The 17,328-nt window shown below is 57.1% G+C and overlaps 2 protein-coding genes across 2 annotated transcripts; both read right to left on the bottom strand.

The window, feature by feature from the left end:
• Window positions 1–1,244: 1,244 nt before the first annotated feature.
• SUOX (sulfite oxidase) lies at window positions 1,245–7,423 on the bottom strand. The gene is made up of 5 exons (XM_058423792.1): window positions 7,410–7,423; window positions 7,153–7,324; window positions 5,612–6,781; window positions 2,516–2,736; window positions 1,245–2,372 (listed from the first exon to the last, which is right to left on the bottom strand). The coding sequence occupies exons 1-5, from the start codon at window positions 7,421–7,423 to the stop codon at window positions 2,339–2,341; spliced, it is 1,611 nt and encodes a 536-aa protein (XP_058279775.1). The 3' UTR covers window positions 1,245–2,338.
• A 1,273-nt stretch (window positions 7,424–8,696) lies between these two features.
• RAB5B (RAB5B, member RAS oncogene family) lies at window positions 8,697–16,782 on the bottom strand. The gene is made up of 5 exons (XM_040088478.2): window positions 16,566–16,782; window positions 15,363–15,514; window positions 14,573–14,695; window positions 12,343–12,436; window positions 8,697–11,375 (listed from the first exon to the last, which is right to left on the bottom strand). Exons 1-5 carry the CDS (start codon window positions 16,726–16,728, stop codon window positions 11,260–11,262), a joined length of 648 nt encoding a protein of 215 aa, XP_039944412.1. The 5' UTR covers window positions 16,729–16,782; the 3' UTR covers window positions 8,697–11,259.
• Between the last annotated feature and the right edge of the window lie 546 nt (window positions 16,783–17,328).

Here is a 17,328-nt window from a genome sequence, read left to right as displayed (position 1 = left end):
GACCCCCCCCCCCCCCAAAATTCAGAGCCCGCCACAACCCCCTGAAGGTATCAGGGAGACATGAACCCCCCCAAAAGAAACAAGACCCACGCCCCCCTCCCAAACACAGCCGTGACAGCGCCGGGGGAACATGACCCCCCCTCAAATGCAGCCCTGACACACTCAAGGAGGGACACGGACCCCCTCCCCTTAAAATTCAGAGCCCGCCAAAACCCCCTGAGACCCTCAGGAGGGCGCGCCCCCCCCTCAGAACAACCCCCCCAAACCCCCGCAGCCCCACCCTCAACCCGGACCCCCAAACCCTCCCGGGGGGGACACCGCGACCCCCCTCCACCCCTGAGAGCGCGCTGACACCCCCGCGAGGCCGCGCCCCCCCCCCTCAGCCCCGGCCCCGCCGCTCCCCGCACACGGCGCGCTCTCACCGGCGGGGCCGCGGCGGGCTCGGGAGGCCCCCCCGGGGCTGGGGGGGCGCGGGGGTCCCGGTGCGGGGGGGGTCCGGGGGGGTCCGGGCGCGGCGGCGGCGGCGGCTCCTGAGGAGGCCCCGGGGCCCCCCCCCCGCCCCGGCCACTTCCGGCCCCGCCAGCCCCGCGCCGAGCACAGAGCGCATCGAGCAGGGAGGAGGGGAGAGGGAGAGAGCGCCGAGCATCCATGGGGCAGGGCTGAGGAGCGCGGAGAGAATCGAGCGGGGAGCGCCGAGCGCGTCGATGGGGCGGAGATCGGTAGCGGGGATTGATAACGGGGATCGATAAATGGGGATTGATAAACGAGGACTGAATAACGGGGAATGACAACTGGGATTGATAATGGGGGATTGATAACGGGAGATTGATAACGGGGGATTCATAGCAGGGGATTGATAACGGGAGATTGGTAACGGGAGATTGATAACGGGAGATTGGTAATTGGGATTGATAACGGGGATTGATAATTGGGATCGATAACGGGGATTGGTAACGGGGGAGGGAGTCCTTATAGGGTCAGGGGGTCATTTAGGGTCAGGGAGTTATACAGGCTTATAAGGCTCTGTAGAGTCAGGGGGTTATTTGGGGTCGGGGGTCCCACAGGGTCAGGGGGTTATTTAGGGTCCGTGGGATCAGTGGGTCCCATAGGACCCAGCGGTCCCATAGGCTCAGGGGGTTATTTAGGGTCAGGGTCACAGGGGTCTCATAGGATCAGGGGATCCCAGAACTGCCCCCCGCCATCCCACCCCACCCTCACTGCCCCAGGAAGGCGCTGAGCCCATAAAAGTTCCCAAATCTTTATGGCAGGAGGCACTTTCACACATCGGGCTATAAAAAGGGGCCATAAAAACACTGCGGCCATAAAAGTTGGGGGCCATAAAAACCCCGGGGCCATAAACCCCCGCTGACCTTCGAGCTGTGGGGCTGCAGGAACCTCCGGGGCTGCAGAATCCATTTGGGCCGTGGAAATCTTTGGGGTTTCCAGAACCTTTTGGAGTCCGTAAAATCCTTTTGGGGTTTCCAGAACCTTTTGGAGTCCGTAAAATCCTTTTGGGGTTTCCAGAACCCTTTGGTGTCCATAAAATCCTTTTGGAGTCTCCAGAACCCTTTGGAGTCCATAAAATCATTCTGGGGTCTATAAAACCCGTTGGTGTCCATAAAACTCTTTGGGAGGGGGGGCAAAAATCCCTTTTTGGGGTCTTTGGAATGCTTTGGGGTTTATAAAATCCTTTGGGAGGCCATAAAATCCTTTTGGGGTCTGCGGAATCTTTTGGGGTCTGTAGAACACATTGGGGTCTGTGGGACCAATGGAACCTGGGGGCTGTAGGAGCCTTTGGGGTCTATAAAACCCTTCAGGGGCCATAAAACCCTTTTGGGGTCTGCGGGGACTTTTGGGGTCAATAGAAGCCGGGGCTCTGCAGAGCACTTTGGGGTCTGCGGGACGCTTTGGGGCCATGGAACCCTTTGGGATCCCCAGGCCCTCCAGGAGCCTTTGGGACCCGCTGAGATCCCATTGATCTCCAGGGATCCTTGGTGTCCTTGGCACTCAGCAGATGGCAGTGACAGGGACGCGGAGCCTGCATTGCTCAGGACCCCACTGTGTCCCCAATGTCCCCAATGCCCTGGTGTCCCCATGGTGGCACTCAGCGGGTGACAGTGACAGGGATGCGGTGCCAGGCATGCTCAGGACCCTGATGTGTCCCCAATGTCCCCAATGCCTCGATGTCCCCACGGTGGCACTCAGCGGGTGACAGTGTCAGGGACGCGGTGCCTGCATTGCTCAGGACCCCATGCAGGTTCCAGATGGGCCCCAAGGATCCGTGATGTCCCTACTGTCCCTGATGTCCCCAATACCCCACTGTCCCCGATGGTGGCACTCAGCGCGTGACGGTGACGGGGACGCGGTGCCAGGCACCCTGTGCAGGCTCCAGATGGGCCCCAAGGATCCCTGATGTCCCCAATGTCCCCAATACCCCAATACCCCAATACCCCGCTGTCCCTGCTGTCCCCGTGGTGGCACTCAGCGCGTGACGGTGACGGGGACGCGGTGCCAGGCGTTGCTCAGCACCCCGCGCAGGTTCCAGATGGGCCCCACGCTGTCGGGCTGCACGTTGTAGCTGCGATCCACGGCCTTGCAGACCAGCTCCAGCCGCGCGCCCGCGGGCACCGGCGCCCGCAGCTCCCACAGCGCCCAGGCCCAGCCGCGGCCCCGCTCCGGCCGCGGGAGCAGCTCGGCCTCGCGCCACGTCCGGCCCCCGTCCAGGGACACGTCCACCTGCCAGGGAGCCATGGGAACGGGTAATTAGCGCTAATTAGCATGGAGAGCCTTGTTATAGTGTTATTGTTGTACTATTTATACTGTATTGCTATAGGGATGTATTGATCATCATTATATAATATTGTTATATGCCATCCAGGGACATGTCCACCTGCCAGGGAGTGATAGGAATGGGTAATTAGCGCTAATTAGCATGGAGAGCCTTGTTATTGTGTTATCGTTGTACTATTTATACTGTATTGCTATAGGGATGTATTGATCATTATTATATTATATTGTTATACCCCGTCCAGAGACACGTCCACCTGCCAGGGAGTGATAGGAACAGGTAATTAGTGCTAATTAGCACAGAGTGCTTTGTTATGGTGTTATTGTTGTACTATTTGTACTGTATTGCTATAGGGATGTATTGATCATTATTATATTATATTGTTATATCCCATCCAGAGACACGTCCACCTGCCAGGGAGCCATGGGAACGGGTAATTAGTGCTAATTAGCATGGAGAGCTTTGTTATGGTGTTATTATTGTACTATTTATACCATATTGCTATATGGATATATTGATCATTATTATATTATATTGTTATATCCCGTCCATGGACACGTCCACCTGCCAGGGAGCCATGGGAACGGGTAATTAGTGCTAATTAGCATGGAGAGCTTTGTTATGGTGTTATTATTGTACTATTTATATTGTATTGCTATATGGATGTATTGATTATCATTAAATTATCATATTGCTATACCCCGTTACCCCGTCCAGAGACACATCCACCTGCCAGGGAGCGATGGGAATGGGTAATTAGCATTAATTAGCATGGAGAGCTTTGTTATTGTGTTATTGTTGTACTATTTATACTGTATTGCTATAGGGATGTATTGATCATCATTACATTATTATATCGCATTATATATATTATTACATAATGATACATTATATATATTATTACATTATTATATTATATTATACCCCGTTACCCCATCCAGAGACACGTCCACCTGCCAGGGAGCGACGGGAATGGGTAATTAGTGCTAATTAGCATGGAGAGCTTTGTTATGGTGTTATTATTGTACTATTTATACTGTATTGCTATAGGGATGTATTGATCATTATTACATTATATTGTTATATGCCATCCAGAGACACGTCCACCTGCCAGGGAGCAATGGGAACGGGTAATTAGTGCTAATTAGCACAGAGTGCTTTGTTATGGTGTTATTGTTGTACTATTTATATTGTATTGCTATATGCATGTATTGATTATCATTAAATTATCATATTGCTATACCCCGTTACCCCATCCAGAGACACGCCCACCTGCCAGGGAGCGAAGGGCACGGGTAATTAGCGCTAATTAGCACGGAGCAGTGTGTTTGTTATTGTGTTATTATCGTGGTATTATTGTGGTATTTATATTGTGTTATTATATGGATTTACTGATGGTTATTGAACTATTATATTGCTGTACCCCATATCCAGGGACCTCCCAGGGCACAGATAATTAGTGTTAATTAGCATGGAGCAGCGTGCTTGTTATTGTGTTATTGTCGTATTTATTACTCTGGTATTATTGCATTATTTATATTGCCGTCCTGTACTGATACACTGATCGTTAGTGAGTAATTAAATGAATGTGTTATATTACTTATGATGTCACCTATCATATTGCAGTGTTGATAATCGTTAAATCATACATTATCTTGCTAGATTGTTCTATTAATATATGGTATATCCCAATATTAATTAATAATTTAAATATTATCTTCATGCTGCCATATATATGTGTGTGTATATATGTGTGTGTATATATATGTATGTATATATGTATATATAAAATTTCCACCCACTTATCTCATTGAATCCACTTGGTTTTCCCAGCCATTCCATCCAATTTTCCCAGGAATTCCACTGGAATTCCACCCACTTTTCCCAGCAATTTCAGGCACTCCTACCATCACTGCCACCCACCTTCCCCGGCCCGTTCCATCTGCTTTTCCCAGCGATGCCACCCGGATTTCCTGGCGATCCCACTCCTTTTTACTGCCCCCTGCCCCCGCTTTTCACCAAAAATTCCACCCGTTTTCCCTGGTGAATCCGCCCACATTTCCCCAGCAATTCCATCCACTCATCCTGGTGATTCCACCCACCTTGCCCAACCATTCCACCTCATTTTCCCATCCATCCCCCGTTCCCCATCTCCCTTTTCCCATCTCATTTCCCTATCCATTCCCTGTTCCCCATCTCCCTTTTCCCACCCCATTTTCCCATCCATCCCCCTTTTCCCACCTCATTTCCCATTCCCCGTTCCCCATCTCCCTTTTCCCGCCCCATTTTTCTGTCCATCCTTCGTTCCCCATCTCCTTTTCCCAACCCATTTTCCCATCTATCCCCCTTTTCCCATCTCATTTCCTTAACCATTCCCCGATCCCCATCTCCCTTTTCCCTCCCGCCGTTCCCCATCTCCCTTTTCCCATCCCGTTTTCCCGTTTTCCTTCCCCCGTTCCCCCTTCCTCTCGCCGTTCCCTATCCCCTTTTCCCACCCCATTTTCCCATTTTCCTTTCCCCGTTTCCCCTTCCTCCCGCCGTTCCCCATCTCCCTTTTCCCAACCCATTTTCCCATCTATCCCCCTTTTCCCATCTCATTTCCCTAGCCATTCCCCGATCCCCATCTCCCTTTTCCCACCCCGTTTTCCTTCCCCCGTTCCCCCTTCCTCCCGCTGTTCCCCATCTCCCTTTTCCCACCCCATTTTCCCGTTTTCCTTTCCCCGTTTCCCCGTCCTCCCGCCGTTCCCCATCTCCCCTTTTCCCACCCCGTTTTCCCGTTTTCCTTCCCCCGTGTCCCCGTCCTCCCGCCGTTCCCCGGCTCACCCTGATCACCTCCCTTCCTCCTCCGCTCCACGCGTATCCCTTCACCGTCAGCTCCCCGGCGGGCACGGCCGCCCCGGGCCGCGGCTCGGTGATGGCCGACTGCACCGGCAGCTCCTGGATGGCCGGCGCCGCCCTGAAATCCACGGAATCCCAATCCACGGACGGGCAGAACCCTTTGTAATCGTTCTGCTGCCAGTGGCTCGGGCTCTCCGACGGCGACACCGCCACGCTCCGCAGCCACTTCACGCTCCGCGCCCCGACCACGCCGGGCACCACGACGCGCACGGGGAAGCCGTGATCCCTGGGCAGCTCCTGCCCGTTCATCTCGTAGGCCAGCAGCACCTCGGCCTCGGCGCTCAGCGCCCTCTCCAGCGGGATGGACGCTCCGTACGGCGTCCCCGAAGCGTCCGCGTCCAACCCTTCGAAGCACACGTGCCACTCGCCGGTTCTGTCGCCCAAACCGGCGGCCAGCAGCACGTCCCGGAGCCGCGCTCCGCCCCAGCGCGCCGTGCTGATGGCCCCGATGTCCCAGGCCAGCCCTTTGACGGGCCGGACGCGGCTCATCTCGGACCTGCGGTTCCCGGCGCACTGCAGCGTGGCCGTCACCTCGTGCTTCGGGAAGCGCTGGCGCAGCTCCGCCAGCGACAGCGACAGCGAGCGGCCGCCGGGACCCTCCACGCGCAGCCGGTACGAGCCCGGCTCCACGGCGGGCACCGGCAGGTGGTTGCGGGTGAAGAAAAGCTCGTTGGGCGTCAGGAAGCTCTGCGTCAGCAGCTCCGGGGGCGGCTCGGCGTTAAAAGGTTTCAAGCTGTTCACCCGCAGCGCCGGGTGGCGCGGGGGGTCCCCGGAGAACGGGTCCTCGGTGTCGCCCGAGGGTGGAGCGGCGTCCTCGGGGCTCAGCTCGCCCACTTTGTAATCGCGGAGCAGCTCCAGCACGTGGGGCTGGCTGTGAACGGCGTAGAGAGCCCAAAAAGGCTCCAGGGCTCCCCCGGCCGCCAGCAGGATCTTGTCGGGTCCCCCCGGGTGCATCTCCACGAAATCGGTGACATCGAAGACGTCGGTGCCGTGCGTGACCCACACGCGGTCGCTCGGGGTGCGGTGCTGCGCCACCTCCGCCCGGGTGTACCGGGGGTACTGCGGCGCCGGGGGGGCACGGGCGGCCTGGGCGGTCTGCGGGGCACCGGGAGGGCTCAGCGGGAACCGCCCGGGACCCCCTGTGCCGGTGTCACCCCCTCCTCGGGATCCCGCTGTCCCGGTGCCACCTCCGCCCGGGTGTACCCTGCGCCGGTGTCACCCCTTTCCTCGGGATCCTTCCCCCGGTGCCGCCCCTTTCCCGGTGCCACCCTCCTGCCCCGGGATCCGCCCCCCGGTGCCATCCCCCTGCCGGTCTCCCGCTGTCCCGGTGTCACCTCTCCCCGGGATCCGCCCCTTCAGGTGCCGCCTCCCGTCGGGATCCAACCCCACCCTCGGTGTCCCCGTCCCGGGGAAGCACCCCGAGGTGCCACCGCCCTCCCGGTGCCACCACCCGCGGTGTCACTCACCCTCCGCTGCCGCTCTCCGTAGGCCAGCACGGCCCCGAGCCCGAGCAGCGCCGCCAGCACCGGGGCCGCCCCGCGGTGTCCCCCCGGGGCCTCTCCCCGCTGTCCCCCCGGGGCCGCGCTACCGGCGGCCAACCGGGAGCAGCCACGGGGCAGCTGCGTCAGCGGCGGGAGCCTGCGGGGACAGCGGGGTCACAGCGGCTCCGGTGCACCGGGGGACAGCGGGGGGACACGGGGAGCCCCGGCGGGGCCGCTCCTACCTGCGGCCGGCCATGGCCCGGAGCAGCAGCATCGCGGCGGCGGCGGGACGGGACCGAGAGCGCGGCTGGGGCGGGCACCGGGAGCGGGGAACGGCGCGGGTGGCACTGCCAGGGGGAGGCGACAATCAGGGACCTCCGCTGCGGCACAGCCGCGCCCCGTTCCCCGCTCCGGTTCTGTCCCCGCAGCCCCAGCCCGGTCCCGCTTCTCCCCCCGCGCCAGCCCCAGCCCGGTGCCCGCTGTCTCTCCACCCGGTCCCGGTTGTCCCCCGCTCCCCGAGCCCGGTCCCGGTTCTTGCCCCTCCAGCCCAATATCGGTCCCGATTCTCTCCCTTCACAACCCAACCCGGTCCCGGTTCTTCCCAGCCCGGTCGGTCCCGGTTGTCCCCACCCATCCCCAACCCGATTCCGGCTGTCCCCTCGCCCAGCCCGGTCCCGGTTCTGCCCCCTCAGCCCGGTCGGTGCCAGCCCCAGCTCGGTCCGGGTCCCCAAGTCCCCAACCCCGTCCCGGTCCCGCTTGTCCCCCCCTCAGCCCCATCCCGGTTCCGGTTGTCGCCTCCCCATCCCTATCCCGGTTCTTCCTGCTCCCACCCGGTCCCGGTTGTCCCATCCCTGTCCCAGTTGTCCCATCCCGGTCCCGGTTGTCCCATCCCGGTCCCGGTTGTCCCCGCCGAAGGCCCAGGCCAGTCCCGGTTGTCCCCAAACCGCCCCCCCCCCGTCCCCGTTGTTTTTCCCCCGAGCCCCAGCGCGGTCCCGGTTCTCCCTCCCCTCAGCCCCGCTCCGATCCCGGTTTTTTCTCCCCATTCCCATCCCGGTGCCGCTCCCGGTTGTCCCCACTCCCAGCCCGGTGCCGGTTGTCGCCGCCGCGCACCTGCGTAACGGTTCCGCTCCAGCGATGTCTCTGCGGGCGCGGCCGCTTTAAGAGGGGCGCAGGGGCGTGACCTCGGCCCATCTGGCCACGCCCCCTCTGTTTACTTTAACGGGGGCCAAGTGGGCGTGGCCAGCCAGGGTGGGCCCCACCACGCTGCCTTAAAGGGGCACCACCGCGGGGGGAGCTCGGAACAGCCACGCGGATTTAAAGGGGCAGCGCCGCTCCCGAATTTCCCCGCCGGGATTTTGGGGGGAAAAAACGGGGGAAAAAAAGGGAAAACGGGCAAAAAACAGGAGCGGCCAGGCAGCTGCGAACCCTGATAAGCGTTATCAGGGCAGGGCCGCGATCTGGCAGCGGCTGCTGGCACCGGATGTCGCCGGTGTTGTCCCCTCCCTGAGCACACAAAAAAATGTTGGGAATTCTTGTGGGTTTTTTGGGATTTTTTTTTTCCTCGGTTTTTTTTTGTCCTTGTTTTTTTAACTTTACATTAAATACATGGGTAAATCAGCGACCCGACGTTGTGGTTACCACGATTGTTATTTCACCGCGAGGGAGGAGCTTCCCCAAGCAAGGAAAACAAAACAAAATAAAATGAAATAAAATAAAATAAAATCAGAGGGGAAAAAAAAAAAAAAAGCCGGAAAAAAAAGGAAAATGAAAGAAAAATAAAGACAAAAAGAAGAATAAGAGCGACAGGAGCTGCGGTGTCCCCGCTTGGTCCAGGGCTGGGACATGGGAGGGGTCACCACCTTGGGGACATCGATGTCGCCAATTCCAGAGGCTCTGGAGCACCGGGAATGACCTCGGGAATGTCCCCAAGGTGTCCCCGAGGGTGGGGACAGGGCCGGGACCCTGCGGGCTCTTGTCACCACCTCGGGGACATCGATGTCACCAGTTCCGGAGGCACCGGGAATGTCCCTGGAGTGACCCCGGGAACGTCCCTGGAGTGACCCTGGGAATGTCCCCAAGCTGTCCCCAGGGGCTTCATACGGGACCGGGTCCCTCCACCCCACAGCTGCCACCCCCCGCCCCTGTGGGGACAATCCCGGGTGTCCCCAAATTCGGGGTGTCCCCAAATTCGGGGTGTCCCTGCTTTGGGGCGTCCCCCCCTGGGGTGGCAGCACCCCGGGTGTCCCCTGGGCAGGGTGGGGACACCGAGGGTCCAGGAGGGACAAGGACAAAGGGCAGGGGTGGGGCTGGCACCGCTGTCCCCTCGCTGCCACCCCCGGGGACACAGGGACAGGAGCGAGGGGACATTGGCCATAAAGTGCAAACGGGGACGGCCCCGGGATGGGGACAGGGACAAACTGGGGGGCGCTGGGAGGGGACCGGGGGTGGCACCTGAGGGGTGGCCACGGCCGGGGTCACCTGGGGACGTCACCTGAGGGGTGACCACGGCCGGGGTGACCACGGGGACATCCCTGTGGTGACCGTGGGGACGTCCCCGTGAGAGTCACCACCCACAGGGCCACCCCAGGTCCCGGGGCAGGGTCCCCTCGGTGTCCCCAGCTGTCCCCAGCTGTCCCCAGGCACTTGGGCTCCTCCAGGGGAGGACACAGGGACACTGCAGCTGCTGTCCCCGAGGGGAACGGGCCAAAAAAATGATGAAAATTCCGCAGAAATCGGTGCCGGGCCCCTGGAAAATCCATCCCGGGGGGTCTGTGGGATCCCCAGATCCCGGGGCAGGGATCCAGGAGGGATCCAGGAGGGATCTGAGCGCCCCAGGCCCCCGGGATCCCGCGGGGACGGAAGGACAGTCCGGGGATCCCAGCGAGTCCAGTCCCGGCCGAGCCGGCCCCGCTGCCTCGGGAGAGGGATCGGGGTCTGGGAAAGGGATCCGGCGGGATCTGCGGGATCCAGGAGGAGTTTGGAGGATCCAGGAGGAGCCAGATGGGATCTGCAGGATCCACGAGGAGTTTGGAGGATCCAGGTGGGATCTGCAGGATCCAGGAGGAGTTTGGAGGATCCAGGAGGAGCCAGATGGGATCTGGAGGATCCAGGAGGAGTTTGGAGGATCCAGGTGGGATCTGCAGGATCCAGGAGGAGTTTGGAGGATCCAGGAAGAGCCAGATGGTATCCGGAGAATCTGTGTGAGATCTGGTGAATCCAAAAGTGACCTGGTGGAGCCAGGAGGGATCTGGAGTATCTGTGTGGGATCAGGTGGAGCTGGGCAGGATCTGGAGGATCCAGGTGGGATCTGTTGCCGAGGAAGAACCTTGGAAGCTTCAAAAAGCGCTGGGGAAGAGTCCCAGAGCAGGGATGGAGCCGGGATCCGGGCTGGGATCTGGTGGGGTCCTGGCTGATCCCTGGCTGGATCCCAGCTGGAGTTGGGGCCGGAACCTGGGCTGGAATCCTCCCTGGAATCCGGCTGGATCCCAGCGGATCCCTCAGTCGCTGCAGCCCTGCAGGCCGTGATCCCGGCTGGACTGGGGCTGGACCATGGCTGGACCACGGCTTGATCTCGCTGGATCCGGGCTGGATTGAGGCTGGATCCGGGCTGGATTGAGGCTGGATCCCGGCTGGATTGGGGCTGGATTGGGGCTGGATCATGACTTGATCTCGCTGGATCCCAGATGGATTGGGGCTGGGTCTGGGCTGGACCATGGCTGGATCTCACCGGATCCTGGCTGGATTCAGGCTGGATCCCAGCTGGACCATGGCTTGATCTTGCTGGATCCCAGATGGATTCGGGCTGGATCCCGCGCTGGACCATCGCTGGATCTTGCTGGATCCTAGATGGATTGGGGCTGCATCTGGGCTGGACCATGGCTGGATTTCACCGGATCCCGGCTGGATTCGGGCTGGATCTGGGCTGGACCATGGCTGGATCTCACCGGATCCCGGCTGGATTCGGGCTGGACCCTGGCTGGATCTGGCCGGATCCCGGCTGGATCCTGGCTGGATCCCGTGCTGGACCATGGCTGGATCTGGCCGGATCCCGGCCGGAGCGGGGCTGGATCGCTGGGGATCCCCGGGGATCCCTCAGTTGCTGCAGCACTGCCCGCGGCCCTGCGGGCTCTGCTCGCTCAGGTCCACGCCCCGGCCCCGGGCCCCGGCCCCGCTCGTGCTCTGCGGCTCCGTCTTTGGCAGCTTCTTGGCTGGAACGGGGGATCCGGGGTCACTCCCCACGCTTCGGGGCCAGCCGGGGGGGTTTGGGGATGGTGCGGGGTTGTTTGGGACGGTTTGGGATCATTTGGGGTGGTTTGGGGTTATTTAGGATGAGTTGAGGGCGATTCAGGGTTATTTGGGATGGTTTGGGGTGGTTTGGGACGATTTGAGGACAATTCAGGGTTATTTGGGATGGTTTGGGGTTACTTAGGATGAGTTAAGGACGATTCAGGGTTATTTGGGGTGGTTTGGGGTGGTTTAGGATGGTCTGGGGTGGTTTGGGATCATTTGGGATGGTTTGGGGTGGTTTAGGATGAGTTGAGGACAATTCAGGGTTATTTGCGGTGGTTTGGGATGGTTTGGGATGGTTTGGGGTGGTTTAGGATGGTCTGGGGTGGTTTGGGGTTATTTGGGATGGTTTGGGGTGGTTTGGGGTGGTTTGGGGTGGTTTAGGATGGTCTGGGGTGGTTTGGGGTTATTTGGGATGGTCTGGGATCATTTGGGATGGTTTGGGGTTATTTAGGATGAGCTGAGGACGATTCAGGGTTGTTTGGGATGGTTTAGGATGGTCTGAGGTGGTTAGGGGTTATTTGGGATGGTTTGGGGTGGTTTGAGGACAATTCAGGGTTATTTGGGGTGGTTTGGGGTTATTTGGGATGATTTGAGGACAATTCAGGGTTATTTGGGATGGTTCGGGGTTATTTAGGATGGTTCGGGGTTATTTGGGATGGTTTGGGGTGGTTTGGGGTTATTTAGGACGATCTGAGGACAATTTAGGATTATTTAGGATGGTTTGAGGCGATTCCAGATGATTTGGTTCAGAAACGAGGCCTCAGCCCCAAATCCTGGGATGGGGCTGGAACAGAACCCCCCTGAGACCCCTCAGAGCCCTCCCAAAACCCCTCAGAGCCCCCCCAAAACCCCCCAGAGCCCCCCAAAACCCCCCGAGCCCCTCACCGATGGCCAGGAAGAGGTCGTTGACATTCATGGCTGTCTTGGCCGAGGTCTCCATGAAGAGCAGGCTGTTGTCATCGGCGTAGGCCTGAGCTTCCTGCAGCAAAAAGCGCTTTAAAACTCGCAGAATTCCCAAAAAAAAACTCCACAAAAATCCCACAAAACCCCTCGGAGATTCTTCAAAGAGCCCAGCTGAAATTAAAAAACGAACAAATAAGAAATTCCCCCCAAAAAACCGCTCAGGAGTTCGTCAAAAAAGGCCCATGAAATCCCTCTCAAAATCCCTGTAAATTAAAAAAGGAAAAATCTCTGTAAATTAAAAAAAACCCTCTGTAAATTTAAAAAAAAAAATCTCCGTAAATTCAAAAAAAAATCTCTGTAAATCCCCCCAAAAATCTCTGTAAATTTCTCAAAAAAAATTCCATAAATTCCAAAAAAATCTCCATAAATTCCAAAAAAATCTCTGTAAATTCCAAAAAAACCTCCGTAAATCCCCCCCCAAAATCCCCGTAAATTCAAAAAAAAAATCTCTGTAAATCCCCCCGAAAAATCTCTGTAAAATCGAAAAAAATCCCTGTAAATTCCCCAAAATCTCCGTAAATTCACCAAAAAAATCCCTGTAAATTCCAAAAAAATATCCGTAAATTCAAAAAAAATCTCTGTAAATTCCAAAAAAATCCCTGCAAATTCCCCAAAAATCTCCGTAAATTCCCCCCAAAAAATCCCTGTAAATTCCCCCCCAAAAATCTCCATAAATTCCAAAAAAATCTCTGTAAACCCCCCCCAAAATCTCTGTAAATTCAAAAAAAACCTCTGTAAATTCGAAAAAAATCCCTGCAAATTCCCAAAAAATCTCCGTAAATCCCCCCCCAAAAATCTCTGTAAATTCAAAAAAAATCTCTGTAAATTCGAAAAAAATCCCTGCAAATTCCCCAAAAATCTCCGTAAATTCCCCCCAAAAAACCTCTGTAAATTCAAAAAAATCTCTGTAAATCCCCCCAAAAAACCTCTGTAAATTCGGAAAAAATCTCTGTAAATTCAAAAAAAATCCCTGCAAATTCCCAAAAAATCTCTGTAAATTCCCCCAAAAAACCTCTGTAAATTCCAAAAAATCTCTGTAAATTCCCCCCAAAAAACCTCTGTAAATTCAAAAAAAATCCCTGCAAATTCCCCCAAAATCTCCGTAAATCCCCCCCCAAAAATCTCTGTAAATTCCAAAAAACCCCCGTAAATTCCCCCAAAAAAACCCTCTGTAAATTCCAAAAAAATCTCTGTAAATTTGAAAAAAATCCCTGCAAATTCCCCAAAAATCTCCGTAAATTCCCCCCCAAAAACCTCTGTAAATTCAAAAAAATCTCTGTAAATCCCCCCAAAAAACCTCTGTAAATTCGGAAAAAATCTCTGTAAATTCGAAAAAAATCCCTGTAAATTCCCAAAAAATCTCTGTAAATTCCCCCAAAAAACCTCTGCAAATTCCAAAAAATCTCTGTAAATTCCCCCAAAAAACCTCTGTAAATTCCAAAAAAATCTCTGTAAATTCAAAAAAAATCCCTGCAAATTCCCCCAAAATCTCCGTAAATTCCCCCCCAAAAAACCTCTGTAAATTCCAAAAAAATCCCTGTAAATTCCAAAAAAAAATCTCCATAAATCCCCCCCAAAAATCTCTGTAAATTCCAAAAAGTCTCTGTAAATTCCCCCAAAAAACCCTCTGTAAATTCAAAAAAAATCTCTGTAAATTCGAAAAAAATACCTGCAAATTCCCCCAAAATCTCCGTAAATCCCCCCCCCCAAATCTCTGTAAATTCCAAAAAAATCTCTGTAAATTTGAAAAAAATCCCTGCAAATTCCCCAAAAATCTCCGTAAATTCCCCCCCAAAAATCTCCGTAAATTCCCCCCCAAAAACCTCTGTAAATTCAAAAAAATCTCTGTAAATCCCCCCAAAAAACCTCTGTAAATTCGGAAAAAATCTCTGTAAATTCGAAAAAAATCCCTGCAAATTCCCAAAAAATCTCTGTAAATTCCCCCAAAAAACCTCTGTAAATTCGAAAAAAAGCCCTGCAAATTCCCCCAAAATCTCCGTAAATCCCCCCCCCAAAAATCTCTGTAAATTCCCCAAAAAATCTCCGTAAATCCCCCAAAAAATCTCCGTAAATCCCCCCCAAAATCTCTGTAAATTCCCCAAAAAATCCCCGTAAACCCCCCAAATCCTGGCAATCCCCGCAGCCCCCTCACCTCGTACTCCACCATCCTCTTGCTGGCCAGGTCGGCCTTGTTGCCCGCCAGGGCGATGACGATGCTGGGGCTGGCCTGGCGCTGCAGCTCCTTCACCCAGCCCCTGGCACGGGCAAACGTCTCCTGGGGAGGGGGATCCAGGCTGAGACCCTTCCTCAAATACTCTGGGATCTCTGAGACCCTTCCTCAAATCTTCTGAGATCTCTGAGATCCCCCTGAGAGCCATCAGAACTCCAAATCCTGCTCAAATCCCCGCCTGAAACGCCTCAGGACCTCTCTGAGACCCCCAAAATCTCCCAGGATCCTTCTGAGACCCCTCAGGCTCCACTCAAAACCCTCCTGAGACCCTTAAATCTCACTGAAACCCCCTCAGAGACCCCCAAATCCTCCTCAAATCTCTCAGGACCCCGCCGAGACCCCTCAGATCCTCCTCAGACACCTCCGAGCTCCCCAGAACCCCTCTGAGTCCACTCAGAGCCCACTCAAAATCCCCCAGAGCCCCTAAATCCCCCTCAAATCCCCTCCAAACCCCCTCAGAGACCCCCAAATCCTCCTCAAATCCCCTCCGAGACCCCCAAATCCTCCTCAAATCTCTCAGAACCCCTCCAAGAACCCTCAGATCCTCCTCAGAGCTCCCTCAGAACCCCCCTGAGCCCACTCAGAGCCCACTCAAAACCCCCCCCGAGCCCCTAAATCCCCCTCAAATCCCCTCCAAACCCTCTCAGAGACCCCCAAATCCTCCTCAAATCCCCTCCAAACTCCTCAGAGACCCCCCCAAACCCCGCCAGACCTGGTTGGTGATGTCGTAGACCACGATGGCAGCCTGAGCCCCCCGGTAGTACATGGGCGCCAGGCTGTGGTATCGCTCCTGCCCCGCCGTGTCCCAGATCTCAAACTTCACCGTGGTGTCGTCCAGGCACACGGACTGCGTCAGGAACGCCGCTGAGGGGACAGGGGACAGCCCAGAGCGTCACCAGAGTGCCACCAGAGTGTCACCAGAGTGTCACAAACCCACGCACAGAGCCATCGCTGTGTCACCAAGCCAGCCAGGGACACCTCAGTGCACCCCAAACCCAGCCAGGGACATGGAGTGAGTCAGGAACGCCGCTGAGGGGACAGGGGACAGCCCAGAGCGTCACCAGAGTGCCACCAGAGTGCCACCAGAGTGTCACCAGAGTGCCACCAAAGTGTCACCAAAGTGTCACCAGAGTGTCACCAGAGTGTCACCAGAGTGTCACCAACCCAGCCAGGGACATGGAGTGAGTCAGGAACGCCGCTGAGGGCACAGGGGACAGCCCAGAGCGTCACCAGAGTGCCACCAGAGTGTCACCAGAGTGTCACCAACCCAGCCAGGGACACCTCAGTGCACCCCAAACCCAGCCAGGGACATGGAGCGAGTCAGGAATGCCGCTGAGGGCACAGGGGACAGCCCAGAGCGTCACCAGAGTGTCACCAAGCCAGCCAGGGACACCTCAGTGCACCCCAAACCCAGCCAGGGACACGGACTGAGACAGGAACGTCGCTGAGGGGACAGGGGATTGTCACCAACCTGCTCAAGGTGTCACCAAACCCAGCCAGGGACACCACTGGGTGTCACCAAACCCGGCCAGGGACACCTCTGGGTGTCACCAAACCCGGCCAGGGACACGGACTGGGTCAGGGACAGTCGGCACAGGGACAGGGGACTGCCCAGAGTGTCACCAGAGTGTCACCAAACCCAGCCAGGGACACCTCTGGGTGTCACCAAACCCAGCCAGGGACACCACTGGGTGTCACAAACCCGGCCAGGCACATGAACTGGGTCAGGGTGGCACCAAAGCCTTTCCAGGGAAACCTCGCCGCATCTCCAACCTGCCCAAGGACTCCTCAGGGTGTCCCCAAGGCCACTCAGGGACACCTTGGGCTGTCCCAAACCCCAAAATGCCCTCCCCGCACCCCAAACCCCAGCCAGGACAGCCCCAGGTCCCTCTGGGATCCCCGGATCCCGGCTCACCGCCGATGGTGCTCTCCTGGTACTCGTGGAACTGGCCCTTGACGAAGCGCAGCACCAGGCTGGATTTGCCCACGGCCGACTCTCCCAGCAGCACCAGTTTGAACTGGCAGATCTTACTGGGCTGCGAGTGCCCGTTGGGCCGCTGGGCCCCGCGGCCGGCCATGGCCCCGCACTGCTGGGACGGGCTGGCCCCGCTGGCGCCGATCCTGCGGGGAACGGGGCACGGAGGGGTCACCCCGGGGACGGGGTCACCTCACTGGGATGGGGTCACCCCGGGGACGGGGTCACCTCACTGGGATGGGGTCATCCCGGGGACGGGGTCACCTCACAGGGATGGGGTCACCCCGGGGACGGGGTCACCTCACTGGGATGGGGTCACCCTGGGGACGGGGTCACCTCACAGGGATGGGGTCACCCTGGGGACGGGGTCACCTCACTGGGATGGGGTCACCCTGGGGACGGGGTCACCTCACAGGGATGGGGTCACCCCGGGGACGGGGTCACCTCACTGGGACGGGGTCACCTCACAGGGATGGGGTCACCTCACAGGGATGGGGTCACCTCACTGGGATGGGGTCACCCCCAGGGACGGGGTCACCTCACTGGGGTCACCTCACTGGGATGGGGTCACCCCAGGGATGGGGTCACCTCACTGGGATGGGGTCACCTCATTGGGGTCACCTCACTGAGATGGTCACCTCACTGGGACGGGGTCACCTCACTGGGGTCACGTCACAGGGATGGGGTCACCTCACTGGGGTCA

The sequence above is a fragment of the Hirundo rustica genome, chromosome 30, assembly GCF_015227805.2.
Source record: "Hirundo rustica isolate bHirRus1 chromosome 30, bHirRus1.pri.v3, whole genome shotgun sequence".
In the NCBI taxonomy this organism is placed as follows: Eukaryota; Metazoa; Chordata; class Aves; order Passeriformes; family Hirundinidae; genus Hirundo; species Hirundo rustica.
Note: the sequence above shows the minus strand (reverse complement) of the source record. Positions and strands in the feature narration are given on the sequence as shown.